Genomic DNA, 18,645 nt, shown 5'->3' with positions numbered 1-18,645 from the left:
GCGCTGCTGGGGGCGGAGGGCGGCGGTGCCTCCAAGCAGGAAGGTAAGGGTGGGGTCCGCTCCGGGGCGGAGGCGGGGGGACCGGCAGCACGAGAAGCTGGTGGTGCCACCGCTGTCCTTAGCGCCCCACTGCAGCTCAGAGGCATTGCCCGACCCGGGACTAGTGCTCGCTGCAGAGTCTGAGCCCCCGGGCGGCATCCAGAGCCTGCTGCCTTGTTCTGGCGTGGGTGTCCTCCGCACATGCTGCTTGAGCGGCTCAGTTAACAGACAGGCACTCACAGCTCTTGAGTTGTGTGAAGTGAGCCTTGGACAGCATTTCATCCCAGCACTCACAGTGCCTTGGTTTGCATCCCACCTGGGTCAGCCCTTCCTGCTTTTGAACTTACACCGGTCAAGAATTAGGTAACAGAGAGCATTTGATCCCACGCTGGTCACACTGTGGCCTAAGATCCGGGATCCCAAAATAACATCAATCTATTCCCACATAAACAGTTGGTAGATGCTCTGAAGAATAATTGGTGGAACAGCAGAGGATTAGGGCAGCTACAGAATGTCAACCCTGCTAACAAAGAGGTTCACACACTGTCACTCTGCCAAGAAGTTTGGATAATTATCTCTGTCTTCATTAGAGAAGTGGCAATTAAGAGGAGATTTCATCTTGTTATCTAGAATATTTCCCTTCACAATATGTGATTCTGCTGTATTTACATTTACTATAAATATTACTTAATACAGTTCATGTGTATCCATAGGAGTGTTGGAAGGGGAATTCTTTAGCTATAGTGGCATAACTAAAGCTAACATTATTTAGGATAACTATTAGACAAATATAAGTAAGGAATTAATCTGTGCTATCCTGTCTTCCTTACACACCTCAGATCTTCCCTGGTTTTAGCGAAGTTTGAGAGTGCAGTAGCGATACACAGTTGGGTGCTGGGAAAAGATAATTATGTGTGCTGGTTTGGAAGAGGGATTTGGAATTAACTGAACCCACCACTTCTGGCATGGCTCGGAGAAAGAATGCATTACCTTTTCTGTGCCTCAGCTTCTGCAGAGTAATATGAGAATAATGATACTTATCTTCTCTTTTGTATGCTCTTTTAGATCTCTGCAAAAGCTCTAAGCATAGTTATTTGTAGTTAATTGGATCTTTTTTTAAAAAACCCAAACTTTCATGAATGTCATTTTAATAGAGACATTATATTATCCGCTATGAAATTGTGCGCTGATGTTTTCTATTTGATGCCGGTATTAATGGTATTTTGTTGGACACTCTCTTAACAGGAAGTGGCACCGTAAGATTTCCCAAAGCACAGCCTAGGGATAAATTTATTCCTTGAACTAAAATGCAGCTGCAGCTGTGCCTTCCCTATTGAGTCAGGGCAGAAGTAAATAACTAAAATGTGTTGTTACTGAACTCATCTTGTCCCTGATTTTTACTGTTGTAAAAAGTCAGAAGTCTACTGGTCATTTCACTGTGATGTTGGTAGCAGAGTTCCTGCTTTATCCTTACAGAATCCTTTTCATCTGTAGTGCTCAAAAAACCTCACAAAAGTGGTAAATGTCCTCTATTATCATTCTGCAGGTGGAAAAACAGAGGGATAGGAAGATTGGCTGCTGTTGCATAGCACAACTAGCAGTACAGTCCAGCTCCCCTGGTTCCTACTCCAGTGCTTGTTTCGTTAACCACACTGTGTTCATATTTTGCAGTCATACCATTATTAGATGTGTTTATGCGATTTCTAATTGTCAGCATGGCCCAAGGAGTCTCGGGGCCCAGGAGGCCCAGCTTAACAGAATAGGCTGCCATTTCTATATATGAAAAGTAACTGGGACATGGAAAATAGGGAAGCATAAATTTGCTTTTGGAGGTTTTAAAATGCCTGCATGTGGCACTGAAATTAAAAGGGTTTACTGCTCTGTCTCTGGAAATACCTGTCAGCTGCACCAGCAAAATCTTCAAGAAAAAGAAAAAAGAGTTAAAGGAGAAGGAGCAGAGGCAGCATAGTTCAGTACAAGCTTCTAGTACTGGACTGGAGGAGTGTCTCTTGGGATGGAAAGCTCTTGCTACTGCAGAGATTTCTCAGAACAGAAAGTGAGCTTAATGTCTCTGAGTCCTGCCCCCACAGACCAGTAATGAGAAGTGAATCTGTAACTTGGGATTCTGCTGGGGAGGATAATTGTCTCTGTGCTGTCTTTTCCATGCTCCAGTGAGTTCACACGCTGCACAGTGAAACCTTTTCTGTCTCAGAAATGTCACGCTGCTTTCTCTTCATCTGTGTGAGGCTTTAGCTCTGGCATCTTGTCCAGCAAACTTCTGGCAGTCATATCATAAACAGTTTGTTGCTTTCTTGGGGTGGCAGCATGAAAAAAAATTAGTGATTTATTTAATGTCAGATGCCTGAGAATTCAGGTTGAAATAATTGCATAGCAGTTGGGATCTTTTCTTTCTTTCTTTCATCATTATCATATGCTTTCTCCTCTCAGGTACTAGAGTTTGATGTTTATCTTTACATTCCTCTCTGGCAAGCCCACGTTTTCGCCCCTCTTCATTGGCAATGTGATCTTTATCTTCTCAGAAACCACGAGCTCAGAGCTATCCAATAAAGCTGCCCTGGTTTTCTGCTCGTGTGGCTAGAAACTGTAATAGCTTTAACATATTCCCTGAGGAGATACATATTTTACTTGTTTGTTTGCACCCTCTGACTGGATGGGACATAAGGAACTGGAGTGTGCTGGAGGAGCTGGATTAGGAATGCACATCATATGTGTAAAGATCTGCCTTTGAATCCTGCATTTGTACAGTTCTTGTATTCTGTTATTTACCTCTCCCTTTGTCTGTGTGAATGTCTAACAAAATACAATTAGAGCTGACCTTATAGTGACTGCTCTCAATCTCTCTTTTTATTCTGATGCAGGTGAGTGATTTTAGGAATTTCCTTAGGAACATCCTCTTTCTTCCTAACTTGGAGTCTTACACTTATTTTTGACTTTTGCTGCCTTTGTCAGGTCTATCTAGGACTCCACCTCCTAGATCCTTCCTCTCTAAGATCAGACAGAATATCAGTTTGGGTACAGTAGGAAGATGTATCTGGTACATCCATTGAAAAAAATCATTGTTCCAAAAGAAGCCTGCTCAAGCCAAGAAAATGTGCTTTCACTTTTTCCTGGTATTTTCTGATGTAAAAATTGGACGGCCAGGATTTGCATTTAAGCACTCTGTTGCCAAAGCCTATACAAATTCCTACTGAAGCAAAAATGTTAAGATGAGGTGTAGTATTTAACCATTACAATGAAGAAACCAAAGCTTTCACATAAAAATCATATTCCAGTGGTAGTATAGAGAAACTTCTAAATGAGAACTTCAGGATTTAGCTTTGTCATTTTTAAGGAGCTGGAAATGAAAATCAAGTTTTGGGGGAGAATGTAAATGAAAGTTACGGCAGAATTAAATTCACATTGTGCATATATGAAAAAACCTGGAAAACACCTCAGGAATGCAGTAGAAAACTGGAGCAGCCATGGAGAGGGAATAACAGCATTCAGCCTAATTTTGGTCTTCTCTACACCCAGTCAATGCTGAGTGACAAAAAAGCAACTCTGTGGGGAACAGGAAGCCAATTGCAGTAAATGGATGACTTCCAAGTGGTCATTTTGTAGTAGCTCTGGTTTTTATCTTCAAGTTTAATTTCCTTCATACTCTATGTGAGAGAAGAGAATTGTAGCTTTCATTAGCAGGGCAAAAACCCACTTAATACATTGTATTTTATTTTTCTAGCTCATAATTCAGGCAATGAAATTGTATCTTTACATAACCTCTCATTTTATACCCAGAACCAAGTTCGAATCTCTGATGCGCAGGAACAGTCTTGCTTGTGCTGCAGTTAGTTTTGAGTTCTTCCCTCAAACAACAGAATTTGAGGGCACCTTTGCCACGGTCTGTCCCCTGTGATAGTTCCTCTCCTAAAACATTGGTTATGTCCACACTTTCTTTGTCTTCCCTCTACAAATCTTTGATGAGTTGGTGCCAAGAAAATCCAGGCAGCAAGTAAGTAGGATTTGAAGCTGGTTTTCATCCTGAGTTTAAAGCTTTGTGGACAGTGAGAATACCTATAGTGCTTGATGTTGTACAGTGGAGAGATAATGGGTGAGGTGTAAGCAAGCTGTTTTCTGGTCAGCAGGATATGGTAGCTCCACAGCTAGACTACCTCCCTTGTGTGATTTAAAATGAACATGGACATCCATCAGTGTCATATAAACCAGATCATAACCTGTGTCCGTGAACAGCAGTGACTGTGCAAAAGTTGGCACTCCTGGATTCTATTGCTGGATTCATTATCAACTTAAAGAATGTACTGGGAAAGTAATTTGCTTCTCAATGGTTGGGTTTTGACTTCCCTTTGTAAAATCTGTCAAGTACCTTTAAGACTCTTGATCCCTGCCTTGGCTCAGTATCTGACAGTAAAGCCTCTTCATTAGGTATGGAACATCTGGTTGGGAAAACAACACAAGTTCAATGTGTCTCTTGTGCTTTTTCTTGTCTGCAGACAACCTGCTGGTTCTCACTGTTGCCACCAAGCAGACTGAGGGATTCCTACGCTTTAGAAGATCAGCCCAATTCTTCAACTACAAAGTCCAGGTGATGCCAGCAGCCTCAGTGGTAGCCGGTCAAAGGGAATTTTGAAGTGTGGAATGGATAAGACTTGGCCAAAAAGTGATTAAATAAAAGCTCAAGAGAGGACACACCTACTCAGCTGGCTGAAAAATACCGTGACTGGGGCATTTCTGCAGCAGTCTCTTATTCTATCCTGAGTGTTGGTTTGAGATGAGATCCATAACTCCTGCTCAGGGAAGCCCCATGGCACTTTTCCATTGCAGTGTCAAAACACACAGTACAGAGTGTGCCTCTGTCCCTACTGCTGAGAGTGCACTGTTACTGTGCTGCATCTTACTCTGACTGTCCATCCCAGAGAATGGTTCAAAGACTGGCGTATATGCCTAGTCCATCTGTCCTGATATTGTTTTTCTGTTGTGATTTGCCCTGAGAGTTACCAAGATGAGTAGTGTTGTGGGTTCTGGTCCTTTCCTGAGAGTCTTGCTGGGAAAGTGACCTGTTCAGTAGACCCTGTGCCTGTTGTTCTTTAGGTGCTGGGGCTGGACGAGGAATGGCAGGGTGGAGATGACAAGAAGCCAGCAGGAGGTGGGCAGAAGGTCCGTCTCTTGAAATCAGCTTTGAAGCAGTACGCGGATAAGGAAGACTTGATCATCCTTTTTGTGGAAAGGTAATGAGTTGGAAAGAATTTGCCATGAACTGAATCATGAGGCTGCTTAGACAGGAGAAATTAACTGTGAAGTAGATAGGTTTTGGAAGGTGTATCCAGACCTCCTCTGTTTGTTTGTTTGTTTTCCCCCTGAATTCTCGGCAGTTGCCTGAGAGTTGCTCAGAGCTGCATCCGTGGCAGCTGGGAAGGTCTGGTCAGAACAGGCTTATTCCAACTTTTGCATAAAGTTGATAGGGTTATACCTATGTCTGCCAGGGTGGAATTTGGCTGCCTCTGTTTGCAAAGAATGAGCAGACGAATTCTGCAGATCTAGTCAGACCTTTCTTACCAGAATTTTGTTTTACAAGGTGAGGCAGGCTGCAACACAATCCTGAGAGCTAATAATTAGTCTGCCAGAGAAATGTGAAGAAGGAAGAGGGTGGTTTGGAGTTTCAGTGTCTTTTCATATGCCCAGCAACTGGCAGGGCTGTATTCCCTGTATATGTCTGTAGCTGCCGTGGCAGGGAAATCATCTTTTGCAGCTCTGAATGTCTACATGTGTTTACAGAAGTTGGGAATGATTAATCTCTGGAATGAGCAACTTTTTCACTCACCAAAATGGGTTTGAAGTATGCAAATCCTCTTGCAGAAAATGCAAGTCTCATTCTGGGAGTGTTGCCTGGGAATTAGTCAGTTCTACCCAGTACTGAAGAGATAGCGGTTGGAGTGCAGCATCCAGTGACTAATGTCCAGTATAGGTTCCTCCTGATGATTTGCAGGGAGCTCAGTGCAGAGTGTCAGGATTCTAAAAGATGTAAAAAGCATGACCTGTGAGTTTGTTAAATCTAGAAAGGAATGGCAGAATAATCCTTCCTGCAATAACTAAAAAGTTGTTACAAACAGCGAGGGCACCAGGGCTCCCCAGTTCCAAGTAGGAGAAAAGCAAGAAGAGATTAGCAGGTTTTGCAGCTTGGAAGATTTGTTTTTGTCATCAGTGAAAACTTTGTAAAAATACAAATGTATGTAAGTTGCTCCAAGCCAGTGTGCAGTCTTCTGCAGGAGGAAGTAACGTCTTCCAATCTGAATAAGATTGCACTTTAGTTAGCAATAATTATGGTAGAAAATTTAATACTGTGAAGCAGAACTAAAATAAAGGGATTCCTAAAGAATTAGCTGTTTCTAGAAACTTTTCACGCTGACATGTTTTCCTGACTCCATTCCTTTCTGTCCTTTTCTTGTCTGCCTTTTGCTCTAGCTATGATGTACTCTTTGCTTCGGGCCCCAGAGAACTGCTGAAGAAGTTCAAACAAGCTAAGAGCAAGGTGGTGTTCTCAGCAGAGAACTACATCTATCCTGACAGAAAGTTGGAAGCCAAGTACCCGCAGGTGCAAGATGGAAAGCGCTTCCTGGGCTCTGGAGGTAAGAGGTAGAGCCTTCTTTCAGCTGAGAACTTCTGTCAGCTTTTTCCTCCTATTGGAAGGCCTTTGGGAGCAGTAGCAAGAGACGAGGTGTGGAGAGCATCTTTATAGAAGATGGTGCAAACAGGAGCCCTGTGCATAACTGGCCAGAATGGAAAGACCAACAACGCTCCTGTTTGTACCCACAGGAGGAGACGTAGTCGTGTACCCTGTAGAGGATAGGAACCTGCTCCCTGTCCCTTCTCCTTCCATTCAGAGTGTGGGTATCTGAGCTTTTCTGATGCTGGAGATTACAGGTTTGATCCTGGTGTCATTCCATGTTGGGAAGTGCAGTCTATACATGCCTTTGCTGAAAGCTGGTGTATCTCTGCAGCAACACAGAGTGGAGTGAGACTTTGTGTGAAAGAAGTGAGAGTATGTGTATACAGGAGTATTCCCTTTGGTTGTATGGGTTGAAACATCTCTTTGTACTTATTCCCACAGGCTTCATAGGTTATGCTCCAAACCTGAAGAAGCTTGTGGAGGAGTGGAAAGGACAGGATGATGACAGTGACCAGCTCTTCTATACGAATGTCTTCTTGGATCCAGAAAAAAGAGTAGGTGTAGCTAGCTTTTGGGGTTAGGAGGGCTTGTCTGAGAAGTATTGCTGTTAATACTCAGTGCAGTATCCTTGTTGACAGTAAAATAAGTTAATCATAGAATGGTTCAGGTTGGAAGGGACCTGAAAGCTCATCCAGTCCAACCCACCTGCCATGGGCAGGGACACCTCCCACTAGACCAGGTTGCCCAAAGCCTTGTCCTGCCTGGCCTTGAACACTTCCAGGGAGGGGGCATCCACAACTTCCCTGGGCAGCCTGTTCTAGTGTCTCACCACTCTCACAGTAAATAATTTCTTCCAAATATCTAGTCTAAATCTACCCTCACATACGTATTGACCATTAATTACTGCTCTGGCATCCATATGTGAAAAAGGCCAGTGGTATATCTAGTTATGCATTTTTCTTCTGAAATTTTGCATTTCAGCCACTACCCCCTTCTTCTGTTATTAGCAGTTTTTATCTTTAAGCTTAAAATGTGAGTGGGAAGATAAGTGTCTTAAAACAAGTCTTACTGGAAACTCACACCAGTATCTGTATGTGCTGATGTTTAAAACTATTGAGAACTAGCCAGCCTCCTCCCAGGGAATGTGAAACCCAAACTTTTAAGTGTGTATCCTCCTGCAGAGTGCAGTGCTGACTCAGAGATATCCAGCCTACCACTGAAGTACATTGCAGGTGAAGTGCCAGATTTGAGGTGATGAAAAGGACAAAGGCTCACAGCCCTGTAGCCTCCATTGTGCCACAGGACAGAGACTGTAGACATCACAGTGGATTCCCCTGCTCAAGAAAAAGGCTGCCACTAACTTCTGCAAACGCCTTCAGATCCTGGCTGACAAAATCTCTGTCAGCCTGTGTAGCATGCCACGTAACATCATACAGCAACCTGGAATGGACCCTGGAAGCATCATTGCCATTCCAGCACCGTGTGGTGCACTGTCTGAGTCATCCAGCCCACCGGGTGATCATGCTTCTGTTCTGCTTCTTCTGCCCACTTCTGCGTTATGCAGTGCAGCCTGTCCCTGAGGGACAGCACAAATGCATGGGAACTAGGAAGTCAACTGTGACGATACAGTCAAGAAGCAGCATTAGAAATAGGAAACTGCTTTCAGACTGATTAAAGAAGAAGTTTCACTTTTTTAGCAGCAGAGCTGGTAAAAAATTCAGTACAGCTGCACTTTTTTCCTTTGCCAAATCTGAATATAACCCATGATATTTTAACATGAACAGTTCCTTTAATATTCTCATCTGTAGTTCTGGCCCCGTGCCACGCAAGAGCTGAGTAATTCCACTGACTTGGCATTCAGACAGCGGATGTTAGCACCCTGCTGTCCTTTCCAGTAATCAATCTTAATAGATGCCTGGAGGGACACTGACTGTTAAGTCAGAGCTGGATTTTAGTCTGACAGAAATTCAGTCAGAGTGTGACTTGCAGCAGGGGATAAAAACAAAGATTGCACAAGTTGGCCTTGCACGCTTACTGTGTTCTGCTTTGACACCAGTACCTGGGGCGACACTTGGGGTAACGGTTGCCCTGTGGATAGACAGCAAGAAGCTGTCTTCACAGCAGATGTTTTTGCTATCTTGACATTCCTGCATAATATATGTGGTTTTTATATGACTGTGCCACATGTGTACTTCATAATATGCTGCATATTATTATCGGCACAACAGCAGCTTTAAAATATTTGTTTGTGGTGTTTTGCCTAATATAATATGTTTAAATTGTTTTAGAAAATGACAAATTGTCTCACATTCAAGTGAAAATGAGGATTAGCTGGGAGTGTTTTAGACTTCAGAGCTTGGAGAGCATGGAAGTGATTATAGGAATGTGATATATCTTGTCTTAGCATAGGGTTTCTCACTTGTAAAGAATGGATGTCCACTTGTGTTCTAATTAACGTTATTTATCTTGTTCTTTTAAAGGAAAGTATCAACATAAGTCTAGACCAAAGAAGCCGGATCTTCCAAAACCTAAATGGAGCATTAGGTGAGGTGGAAGAAGGAAGCTCATTTCTTCTTGGAATGCAGCTGCATGCTGACACCAGAAATAAAGTTGTGTTGTGGCTGAAGGGATTGAATTTCAGAGATTCTTGTCCCTGCAGACTAAGCCTCACTAAAAACGCTCTGCCAGAGTTCTGGGATTTATTTGCAATTCCACTGCGACCAACTAGTTTCTCATTGCAGTCCCCTCTTTGCTTGGGGGATTGCAGGTCAGGTTTTCCATTTTACACTTCCTTGCCACTTTGATCTCCAACCATGTCAGATTGCATTAGCTTTGGGGTTTGAAACTGGGAGGGGCTTCAGTGCAAGTAATAACACACAACCCTGCCTGGGGCTTGCCTGTCTTCCCACTTCTGAACTGTGTGTGGAATGCTAGAGAAGGTGAGATGCAGCCAGACACTGCCTGTGAGCACTCACTGACTGTACCAGGCTTCTGACCTGACCTGCAGATTGATGGATTGATTTTGCTAGTCCTGGCAAAAGCAATTAGCATACTCTCCTGACACTGCTGTCTATTGTTTTCAGTTGATAATCTTGCACCACTCCATTTTTATTCCAGTCAGGTAAAAAATTATAATGACAATATAGTTTTGGGGTCCTGTGCTCATTATATGAATGAAAGACTGGAGCTTGTATCCATACTAGTCTGTTTTCCAAAGGATTTTGTGTGGTTATGCTGAGGAGATATCTTGGATGATCTCTGCCACATGCCTCATGTCTGGGGTGAAAAAAGAGACAGCAGATGCACAGAATGGTTAGGTGAGAAGGGCCTGAATCCTCCCTGGCCATCAATAGCTGTTCCTCACACCACAGTTTGTCAATGCCAGCTTTGAAAGACTGTTTCAGTGTGGCTTCTGCTTGTTCCCAGTAGAAGGCCTATTTGTCAGCCCAGCAAGCTGTACTCCTTGTTCAGCTTCCCAACCATACTCCTGTTACCTCGTGGGATCATTTTTCTCCTTTCTAGATGCAGTCTGTATCCCTTAAACTACTTTTGCATGGTCATCCACGTCCATGCTTTCATCTTTCAGCAGTTCAGTAGAAACGAGGCATTGTACTGTTATTTATTAATAAAAGTCTTCCTCTGATAACATGATGACAATGTCATTTCCAGATGAGGTCGTTCTGAAGTTTGAAAATGCACGAGTGAGAGCAAGAAACTTGTTATATGACACTCTGCCTGTGGTGATTCATGGAAATGGACCCACTAAGGTAAGTGGGCGACCTGAGAGAAAGATTTGGTACATATTTGTTGCAAAGTGACCCTTTAGGCTACAGCGTATCAGATTGCTGTCTTCCCTGATACTGACTTTCCCTGTGTACATTTACATTTGAGAAACAATAAGCGGTCCAGGTCCATAGCAGCTAGATGGGTCTTGTTCAAAGATCAGCATGTAATTAGACCCTTAGGCTGTCATACTTCTTAGATTCTTTAGCTCAACAAGACGGTAAATGAAGTTCTGATGAAATGTGATCTTACACTGGGGATGGATGCAAAGAAACTTCCCTGCCCCGTAATGCGTAACATGGCAAATTGCCTTTTACAGCTGCAGCTGAACTACCTAGGAAACTACATTCCTCAAATATGGACATATGAAACGGGCTGCACTGTGTGTGATGAAGGTCTGCGAAGCCTCACAGGGTTTAAGGTAGGGCTGATGTGTATTCAAAGCTGTAAAGATGAATCTTAAAACTACAATGGGGTCTTACGTGTCTGATCCAATACCTGAGCCACCACTTCTCTCCTCTTCTTGTTGATTGTAGGATGAGGGATTGCCAATGATTCTCATTGGCATTTTCATTGAGCAGCCCACCCCGTTCCTCTCCCAGTTTTTCTTGCGACTTCGTAACCTTCATTACCCAAAGCAGCGAATCCAACTCTTCATTCACAACCATGTAAGTAAAGTTGACCTGTGATAGTCTTAGCAAATGCAGGGAAAATGTATACCTCCTCCTGTACTGTAGGTACCTTTTCAACCTTTTCAACTAGATTTTCAGGCTCTGTAATCCCAGTACTTATCTGCAATAGCCCCTGTAAAATAGCTTGATCCAGCTGTAAGGATGTGGAATTGAGAACTGTTGCTAATCTGGTTTGTCATTTTCAAGAACAGGAGGCTAAGCAGTCTGGGATAAGCCCATCTTATCTATTTTTTCTTATTTTTCCTTTGACGTAGGAGCAACATCACTTGGTGCAGGTGGATTCTTTTGTTAAAGAGCACGGCAAAGAATACCTTGCCATCAAAGTGATTGGACCAGATGATGAGGTGGAGAATGCTGAGGCGCGTAACTTGGGCATGTAAGTGAAGAGGCCGTACATGACGGCTTGCAGACTCATCCTGTGTCCAAATAGAGGCAGCCCAGTGTTTCTGAGTATTCTCACTATCAAGTGCATGCTTCAGTTCTTTCAGTCACCCTCTTACAGTTTTCCTAACATTAATTCCTCATGCCTATTATCTGTCAGCCTCAATACTAGCTCCATTTCCCCAGTTTCAGAAATCAAGTTCTCACTGGTCCTTTGCTGTGTTGGAAGGATATCCCTGTACCTCCCACCCTTATCAAGCAGTCTATAAGCCCAGTCATAGAACATGAAGAATATGCCCCTGTACCTCTAAAGAGGAGTGTAGTAGTAGAACTAAGGGCTAGTGGCAGTGTGTCTTCCTGTCTGTGATCAGGAGGTGTGAGTTTGAGCTCAGGTCTGGGTTTGGACTGACCATGGATGGGAGTCTCTTCAGTGTGAGCAGAGGAAACAATTTGCTAAATGTGATTTTGGTACACGGTGTTGTGCTATTGGATACTGAATCTGATGTGCTTGTACTATGCCAGCCTTCTGGGCTGTTACATTAAACTGAACTTCTCTGTATACCCAGAAGACAACCTTTAGTCTACAAGGTGAGGCAATTGCTGGTGTTCTATCCTGTGTCTTGCTCTCTTCTAGGATTATGACATGTTTTTTTCTTGTTTTCTGGCTATAGGGATTTGTGCAGAAAGGATCCTGACTGTGACTATTACTTTAGTTTGGATGCTGAGATTGTTTTGAAGAACACAGAGACTCTAAGGATCCTGATCGAACAGAACAAGTGAGTTCTTTGGTCTGAGAACCTGGTCATGTTTCACACGAGGAATACAATGAATTCTTACTTATTAAGAATCACTTACTTAATTACTGAGATGTGGAAGGCACTAGGAAAACTGTGTCAGAGATACAAACACTTCTTATTTGGTCTTTTTTTTACTGTAGTAATGCATGGATTTTAGACAATGGATATAAATCATCCTTGGTTTTGACTATGTAGTCACTAGAACAAATCAGATTCTAAGAGGCTTGCTGCAGGGCACAGTTAGGTAGAAGATTGTGACCATATTTGCCCTTTCTTCTGTGGAGTTTTATTCTGACAGTTAACAGAAGCAGCAACTCTGTGAGTGAGGGAGAATCTGACTCTTGCGGTCCTGTGGTTTGTAAAGCTTTTCCTTTTCTTCCTGTGGTAACATCCCGTCCTGCAATTCATTTTTCTTTTGTGCTCACAGGCTGGTGATTGCCCCACTGGTAAGCCGTCATGAGAAGTTGTGGTCAAATTTCTGGGGAGCACTGAGCCCTGATGGGTACTATGCCCGCTCAGAAGATTATGTGGATATCGTTCAAAGGCGGAGGGTGTAAGTATGCAGACACCTTCTAACTGATATAATCCCTCAAATGTAAAGCTTACTGCTAATGGCAAAGAACCAGAGAGCACAACTGTCTTTGTGTATAGAAAAGGAAAGGAAGTCTGTACTCCCATTTGGAAGCTGCTCTATGTTCTCCCCTGAGCAGAGATCATAACATACTTTGGGCAGGTTTTCTTCTGATCAGAGTAAGGTTTTGAGAGTCCTGACACTGCTGAAATCACTTCATCTTACTTGTGTCATGTTTCCTCACCTTATTTTATGTTATAGTTAATGTGATCTTTAAAATCCAAAAAAAATGCTGTTTAATCTCTATCAGATATTTTTCATAAAATAGCAGGTGATCCTTGAGTGGACAATTCACAAAATGTAATTCTTGGTTCGTTCATATTCTTGAGGTAACTGTTTTGGTTTTTTAGGCCATTATATTTGCGATAAATGCTGGAAATCAGCTTATGCACTCTTGGCTGGTTCTGTTTTTTTAAATCACTGGAAAAAATATGTTGATCTCTCTGGGAACAGACTCAAGCCATGAATTATGTCCCTAGCAGAAACACGCAGTAGCAATTAATTGCTTTTGCAGTGGACTAGCATTTGTGCAGCTTAAAAGCTCTCAGCAACACAAGTGATCTTTTTTTCCTGGAATAGCAATTCCTATTGGTATGGTTTCTCCCTCTTGTTGGATCATTTCAGCAAGCCTCGCTGATACTGCAGTGCTGCCTGCCATCCCGTCAAGTTCAGCAGTTTCTTTCTTAGTGATACTTCAAGTCTTACTCTCCTACCTCTCTGTTTCAGTGGGCTTTGGAATGTTCCCTACATCAGCAGTGTTTACATGATCAAAGCCAAGGCTCTGCGGTCGGAGCTTGACCAGGGAGATCTCTTCTGCAGTGGCAAGCTGGATGCCGACATGGCTTTCTGCCACAACGTTCGGAATCAGGTCAGTCGAGGAGAGGCAGGCTGGCAGGGGAGAACTGCATGCCAGGATGGAGGTGACAAGATTAAGTAGTTTCAAGGCATTCAGCTCTGTCGGGGCATGGGACAGGAAGAACTGGCATTACTCAATACTATGCACGCTTGGAACAGTGTGGAATTTCTGTCTTGCTGTGAAACCACACAGAGTCAAGGACCACTAAATGCAGATAACATTTTTGTTCTTGGGCCTGTTCAGGGCTGTACTAAATGGGGTTGACAGGGTAAGAAGAAGGAAGAACATAATCTCACAGCAGCTGCTCTGCTCTGCTTCCAACCCTGGCTCACAAGAGACACAGAATTACTGGCCCTGACTATAAATTTTCGAACTTCCTTATACTCAGGGTGGAAATTAAACTGGAGGCCCACAGGAGAAAGAATGAGTAAATTAACAACTTGGGCAGAGCTATCATCATTGAAGAACTCTCCAGTGCTTATATTTCATAGTGGCTCACAGAAATGTGAGACCTGAAAACAAAGCTTGATTGTTTCCCTCTGTTCTGCAGGGAGTCTTCATGTACCTGACAAATCGGCATCAGTTTGGACACATACTGTCCCTGGAGAATTATCAGACAACTCACCTCCACAATGACCTCTGGCAAATATTCAGCAATCCTGAGGTGAGATAACTTGCCTGCTCAGCAGGCTTAGCAATGTGGCATGGGAAGATCTGATAACTAGCTTCACCAATAAGGAATGTTCAGGCTTTGTAATAACAATGTCTTTCAGGTGGGATGAGGAGCATAATTTTTATGTGGAAATTTAAATTTTTATGTGGTTCATAACATCTGAATATTCAAAGCCTGTGCAATACTGCTGCATGAGTGCCTGGTCTTTCATCGCCTCTTTAACCAGGCCCCACAGAAATGACTGGTTTGCTTATCTTTTAACTGCAGGACTGGAAAGAAAAGTACATCCATGAAAATTACACAGCAGCTCTGAAAGGGAAATTGGTAGAAACGGTAAGAAAACATCACTCTTATCTATCAGAATGGGAGATTAGCATCAGGACAATGCTTGTATTATCACTATTGTCATTTTCAGGAATAAGGAGTTCAGCATGAACTTGTAGTCTTTCAAATCCAGAGGAAATATGACCTGGAAAGTATTTTTAGAGACAAATCTTTCTTCTAGAAGTGCATCTGCAGCTCTCCTAAGTAGAGGGGCACATAAATCAGAAGACAAATTTCTATCCTCAATATTTTACTTACTTTCCACTTAAAATGACTCAATCTACAGTTTAGTCTTGTTCCTTTTGCCTCAAGCACCTGTCCTTGTTTCTGCTATTCTAACCTGTCTACTTTCCGCAGCCCTGTCCAGATGTTTACTGGTTCCCCATATTCACTGACACTGCCTGTGATGAGCTGGTGGAAGAAATGGAACATTATGGCCAGTGGTCCACTGGTGACAACACGGTAAGAAAAAGCAGATTTTTTTATGCATTATCCATGCATACTGGGTGGCAGCAGGAAACTAGAGGCAATATTCTAATTTTGTTCCTGATAAACTCTGTGGTTTCGCCCCTGTTCTTAAATGTGAATTGATTTTTATGAGTCCTCTTTAGTGTCCTCTGAAGCTACAATGTTCAGTGCTTCTCATGGTAATATTGTTTTACCTTAGAGTTTAATTATTGTTTGAAATGAGTTTTCCATCCTGGAAATTCTGATAAATAAAGGTCGCATTTATTTGTAGTTACCAGAAGCAAGCACTTTTCAGTCCTGAAGTCCAAGGTTCCCATCCTCATGGGTATTTTTGTGATTTAATTTCAGGACAGCAGAATACAAGGAGGTTATGAGAATGTCCCAACTATTGACATACACATGAACCAAATTGGCTTTGAAAGAGAGTGGTACAAGTTTCTTCTGGACTATATTGCACCCATCACAGAGAAACTGTACCCAGGATACTATACCAAGGTATGTATGCCTTAGCATCAAAACTCGTGGTCAGCTCAGCACCTCCTTCAGTTGAAATTGTGTGAAAAGACTTCTGGAATCATCTAGCAGTATGTGTACTATTTCCCAGTATGGAGGAGCTGACCCTGTAGTATGACATAAATATATGCATCAGGAAATAGGCAATTTCCCAATGACATTCTCTTGCTTTATTGTTGCCTTTCTCTCTTAGCAGTGGGATGCAATTCAAATATTACACCTTGCTCTGCAGCTCAGTAGCCATGGACTATGGTAGCCCTGTAACAGATGTGCACTTTGTTCTTCTCTCCTGCAGACTCAGTTTGAGCTGGCCTTTGTAGTTCGCTACAAACCTGATGAGCAGCCCTCTTTAATGCCGCATCATGATGCTTCCACCTTTACCATTAACATTGCTTTGAACCGAGTTGGAATAGACTATGAGGTAAGTGTTTGCCAATGTGGCAACTCTGTACAGCCTCTTGAGCAGTCCAGGCAGCTGAAAACCCTTTCCTTATCCCTATCTGGCTTCTTCACACTAAGGATTGCAATTAGTTGCATCAGAACACAGGAGATTCCCCAAGCACCCTCTCCTGCTTTGAGAAATGCTGCCTGGAGAAGGCAGAGCCCCTTTCTCTGAGGTGCTTTTACCAAGCTGATGTGTGTCTTGCTTTGTTTCCATCAGGGAGGAGGCTGCCGGTTCCTGCGCTACAATTGCTCCATTCGAGCTCCACGGAAGGGGTGGACCCTTATGCATCCAGGACGCCTGACGCACTATCATGAAGGTCTTCCAACCACCAAAGGAACCCGTTACATCGCAGTGTCCTTTCTTGACCCCTAGAGCCATGCTTCACAGGGAGGCCCTTTTCCTGGCCCTGCTCACTGCTGACTTTGAGTGGAAACAGGGAATGCTACTGAGAGTTTCTAAGGCATTGATCAAAGCTATTTGGATATTGATTTTTAACAATATTTTAAGACTCCACTACTGGAAGATCTCCCTCTCTGATACTTCAGGTAATATCTAGGAATATTGCTGTAGAATTTGGAAGGAGATTTTGTGCCTTCATCTTTGATTGTGCTCCTCATCAGCTGTTTCTTGGAAATGTGATTTACTTGAACCTTCACTGATTGGTTGGCTCTACAAAAATGCTTTGTTGGACTGGAAATCCAGCTTTTTGGAGTCAAGTCACAAGCTCGTTCTCTCTCAGAGAAGCTGGAAGCCCATTTTCATCCACAGCATATGTGGGACTGTACATTAGACGATAATTCCTGGATCCTGTTCCAAATATAAGCCAATCAGGGAGCTGATTCCAGGAGTCGTAACAGTTAAATGTCATACCAGATGAAACTCGGTAATAAGAGCCTGAAGATCATCTGATTCCTTACCTCTTTGTAGTCCTTGGAAGCATATCACAAAGTTCAGAGCAGCAGCAGTGGCGATATAGGTGCTTCTGGTTAGCTAAAGGAAAGTCTGCTGATCGTACTTTACCTCTAGGATTAGAGCAGAGATAAAAGATAGCTAAAAGGAGCACGCATACCCAGACAGATTCAGGTCATGTGTAGATTCAGTATGTGTAGAAAAAAATCTAAGAAAGGGAAGGCTGAAAACATCTAGATAAGTCAGGAGAGCTTCACTGCTGACTTGTCTCTGTTCTATCCCATGTTAAAGTTGTCAAAAGCTCTAATCAGTCTCTGGATAACAACCCAGAGGTCCCAGTGGTCTTTGGTGGCCTCATTCCAGTTCTCAGAGATTGTTTTGATAATTTTCTTTGTATCTAATTTGTATGGGCCATCAAAGAGCTGTTCTCTGGTACGCAGAGGAAGTCGTTAGTCAGCATTTCTATTATTTGAGATTCTAAACCAAAACACTCCATTGCAGACACTTCTCCAGGGAGGTCAATGCTGATAGAAGTGAGTGGTGGGAAAGTGCCGAGAGATTGTGGTGAACTGGTAGGTGTAAAAGTCTGTCTAGACTTAGACCCGTTGTTAAAGAGGGAAGTGGGAGAAACCTTTTCTGGCATTGCCTGTGAGATTCCTACTCTGCTTATCAGACACCGTGAGGCTCTGGGTGTGCCAGACCTCAGTATGTTTCACAAGCAGTAAATTCACATCATGATTGTCCTAAAGAAAAAAAAAAACTTTCTTAGTTCTCTTGAGTCTCCAGCTTCTACTGTCTAATTGTCAGATGTTGAGCCCTTTCATCTAGGGTGGGTCACATTAATGTAGGCAGAATAGCTTTAGACATATAAACTCTGGCAGGGAACGGTACACAATTTGAATGGACCCCAGGAAAGTGATATAGAGCTTTTTCTGCTGCTTTCCATGCTGTTTTGGGTCAGTTCCAAGGCTACACGCTTAGCATGACCAAAGGATTAAAGCCCAGGCAGGGACAATGTATTTGAAAAGTAAAACAATAATAAACGTGGTTAGGTGAAATCCAGAACTATCTGTTACCAAATGGGGAGACACGACAGGCTAACCGGTGAGATGATGTCAAAAAGGTGTATGTATTTATTCAGCAGCGTTTATTTTATTTTTGTTTTCACTTATTTTGTTGTGCCTTTCCTCTGCCCTGTACGGTGATTGGCGTTAACGAGGAGTGCGGTCGCATTAAACCGGTACTCGCGGAGCCGCCGCCTGTGGCTTTGATTAACGCTGTGGAGGGGGACGGGGGCGCGGGGGCTGCCGCCTCCCGTGAGGCCTTGCGGGGCAGCGCCCTCAGACTACGGCTCCCATGGTGCCTCGCGGAAGGGCCCGCCCGTCGCGTGGCGATGACACGCGCCGCCTGGCGCCTCAGGGGTGACGGTGCCGCGGGGTAAGATGGCGGCTT

The 18,645-nt window shown here is 43.3% G+C and overlaps 1 protein-coding gene across 1 annotated transcript in view; it reads left to right on the top strand.

The window, feature by feature from the left end:
- The window catches only part of PLOD1 (procollagen-lysine, 2-oxoglutarate 5-dioxygenase 1), a 17,773-nt gene extending 468 nt beyond the window's left edge, over positions 1-17,305 (top strand). Inside the window, exons 2-20 of the mRNA XM_010179258.1 lie at positions 2-43; positions 4,548-4,639; positions 5,146-5,282; positions 6,517-6,680; positions 7,163-7,275; positions 9,202-9,265; positions 10,391-10,488; positions 10,824-10,925; positions 11,041-11,172; positions 11,451-11,572; positions 12,249-12,353; positions 12,802-12,927; positions 13,732-13,873; positions 14,412-14,525; positions 14,802-14,867; positions 15,216-15,320; positions 15,675-15,821; positions 16,135-16,260; positions 16,501-17,305. Of these exons, the coding sequence (XP_010177560.1) occupies positions 2-43; positions 4,548-4,639; positions 5,146-5,282; positions 6,517-6,680; positions 7,163-7,275; positions 9,202-9,265; positions 10,391-10,488; positions 10,824-10,925; positions 11,041-11,172; positions 11,451-11,572; positions 12,249-12,353; positions 12,802-12,927; positions 13,732-13,873; positions 14,412-14,525; positions 14,802-14,867; positions 15,216-15,320; positions 15,675-15,821; positions 16,135-16,260; positions 16,501-16,656 (2,153 nt within the window). The 3' untranslated portion in view covers positions 16,657-17,305. The remainder of the gene's footprint in view (position 1; positions 44-4,547; positions 4,640-5,145; positions 5,283-6,516; positions 6,681-7,162; positions 7,276-9,201; positions 9,266-10,390; positions 10,489-10,823; positions 10,926-11,040; positions 11,173-11,450; positions 11,573-12,248; positions 12,354-12,801; positions 12,928-13,731; positions 13,874-14,411; positions 14,526-14,801; positions 14,868-15,215; positions 15,321-15,674; positions 15,822-16,134; positions 16,261-16,500) is intronic.
- Positions 17,306-18,645: the final 1,340 nt, after the last annotated feature.

This window comes from Mesitornis unicolor, unplaced genomic scaffold (genome assembly GCF_000695765.1).
Source record: "Mesitornis unicolor isolate BGI_N332 unplaced genomic scaffold, ASM69576v1 scaffold34562, whole genome shotgun sequence".
Taxonomy (NCBI): Eukaryota; Metazoa; Chordata; class Aves; order Mesitornithiformes; family Mesitornithidae; genus Mesitornis; species Mesitornis unicolor.
The sequence above is the reverse complement of the archived record's forward strand: the minus strand, read 5'-3'. Positions and strand labels throughout refer to the sequence as shown.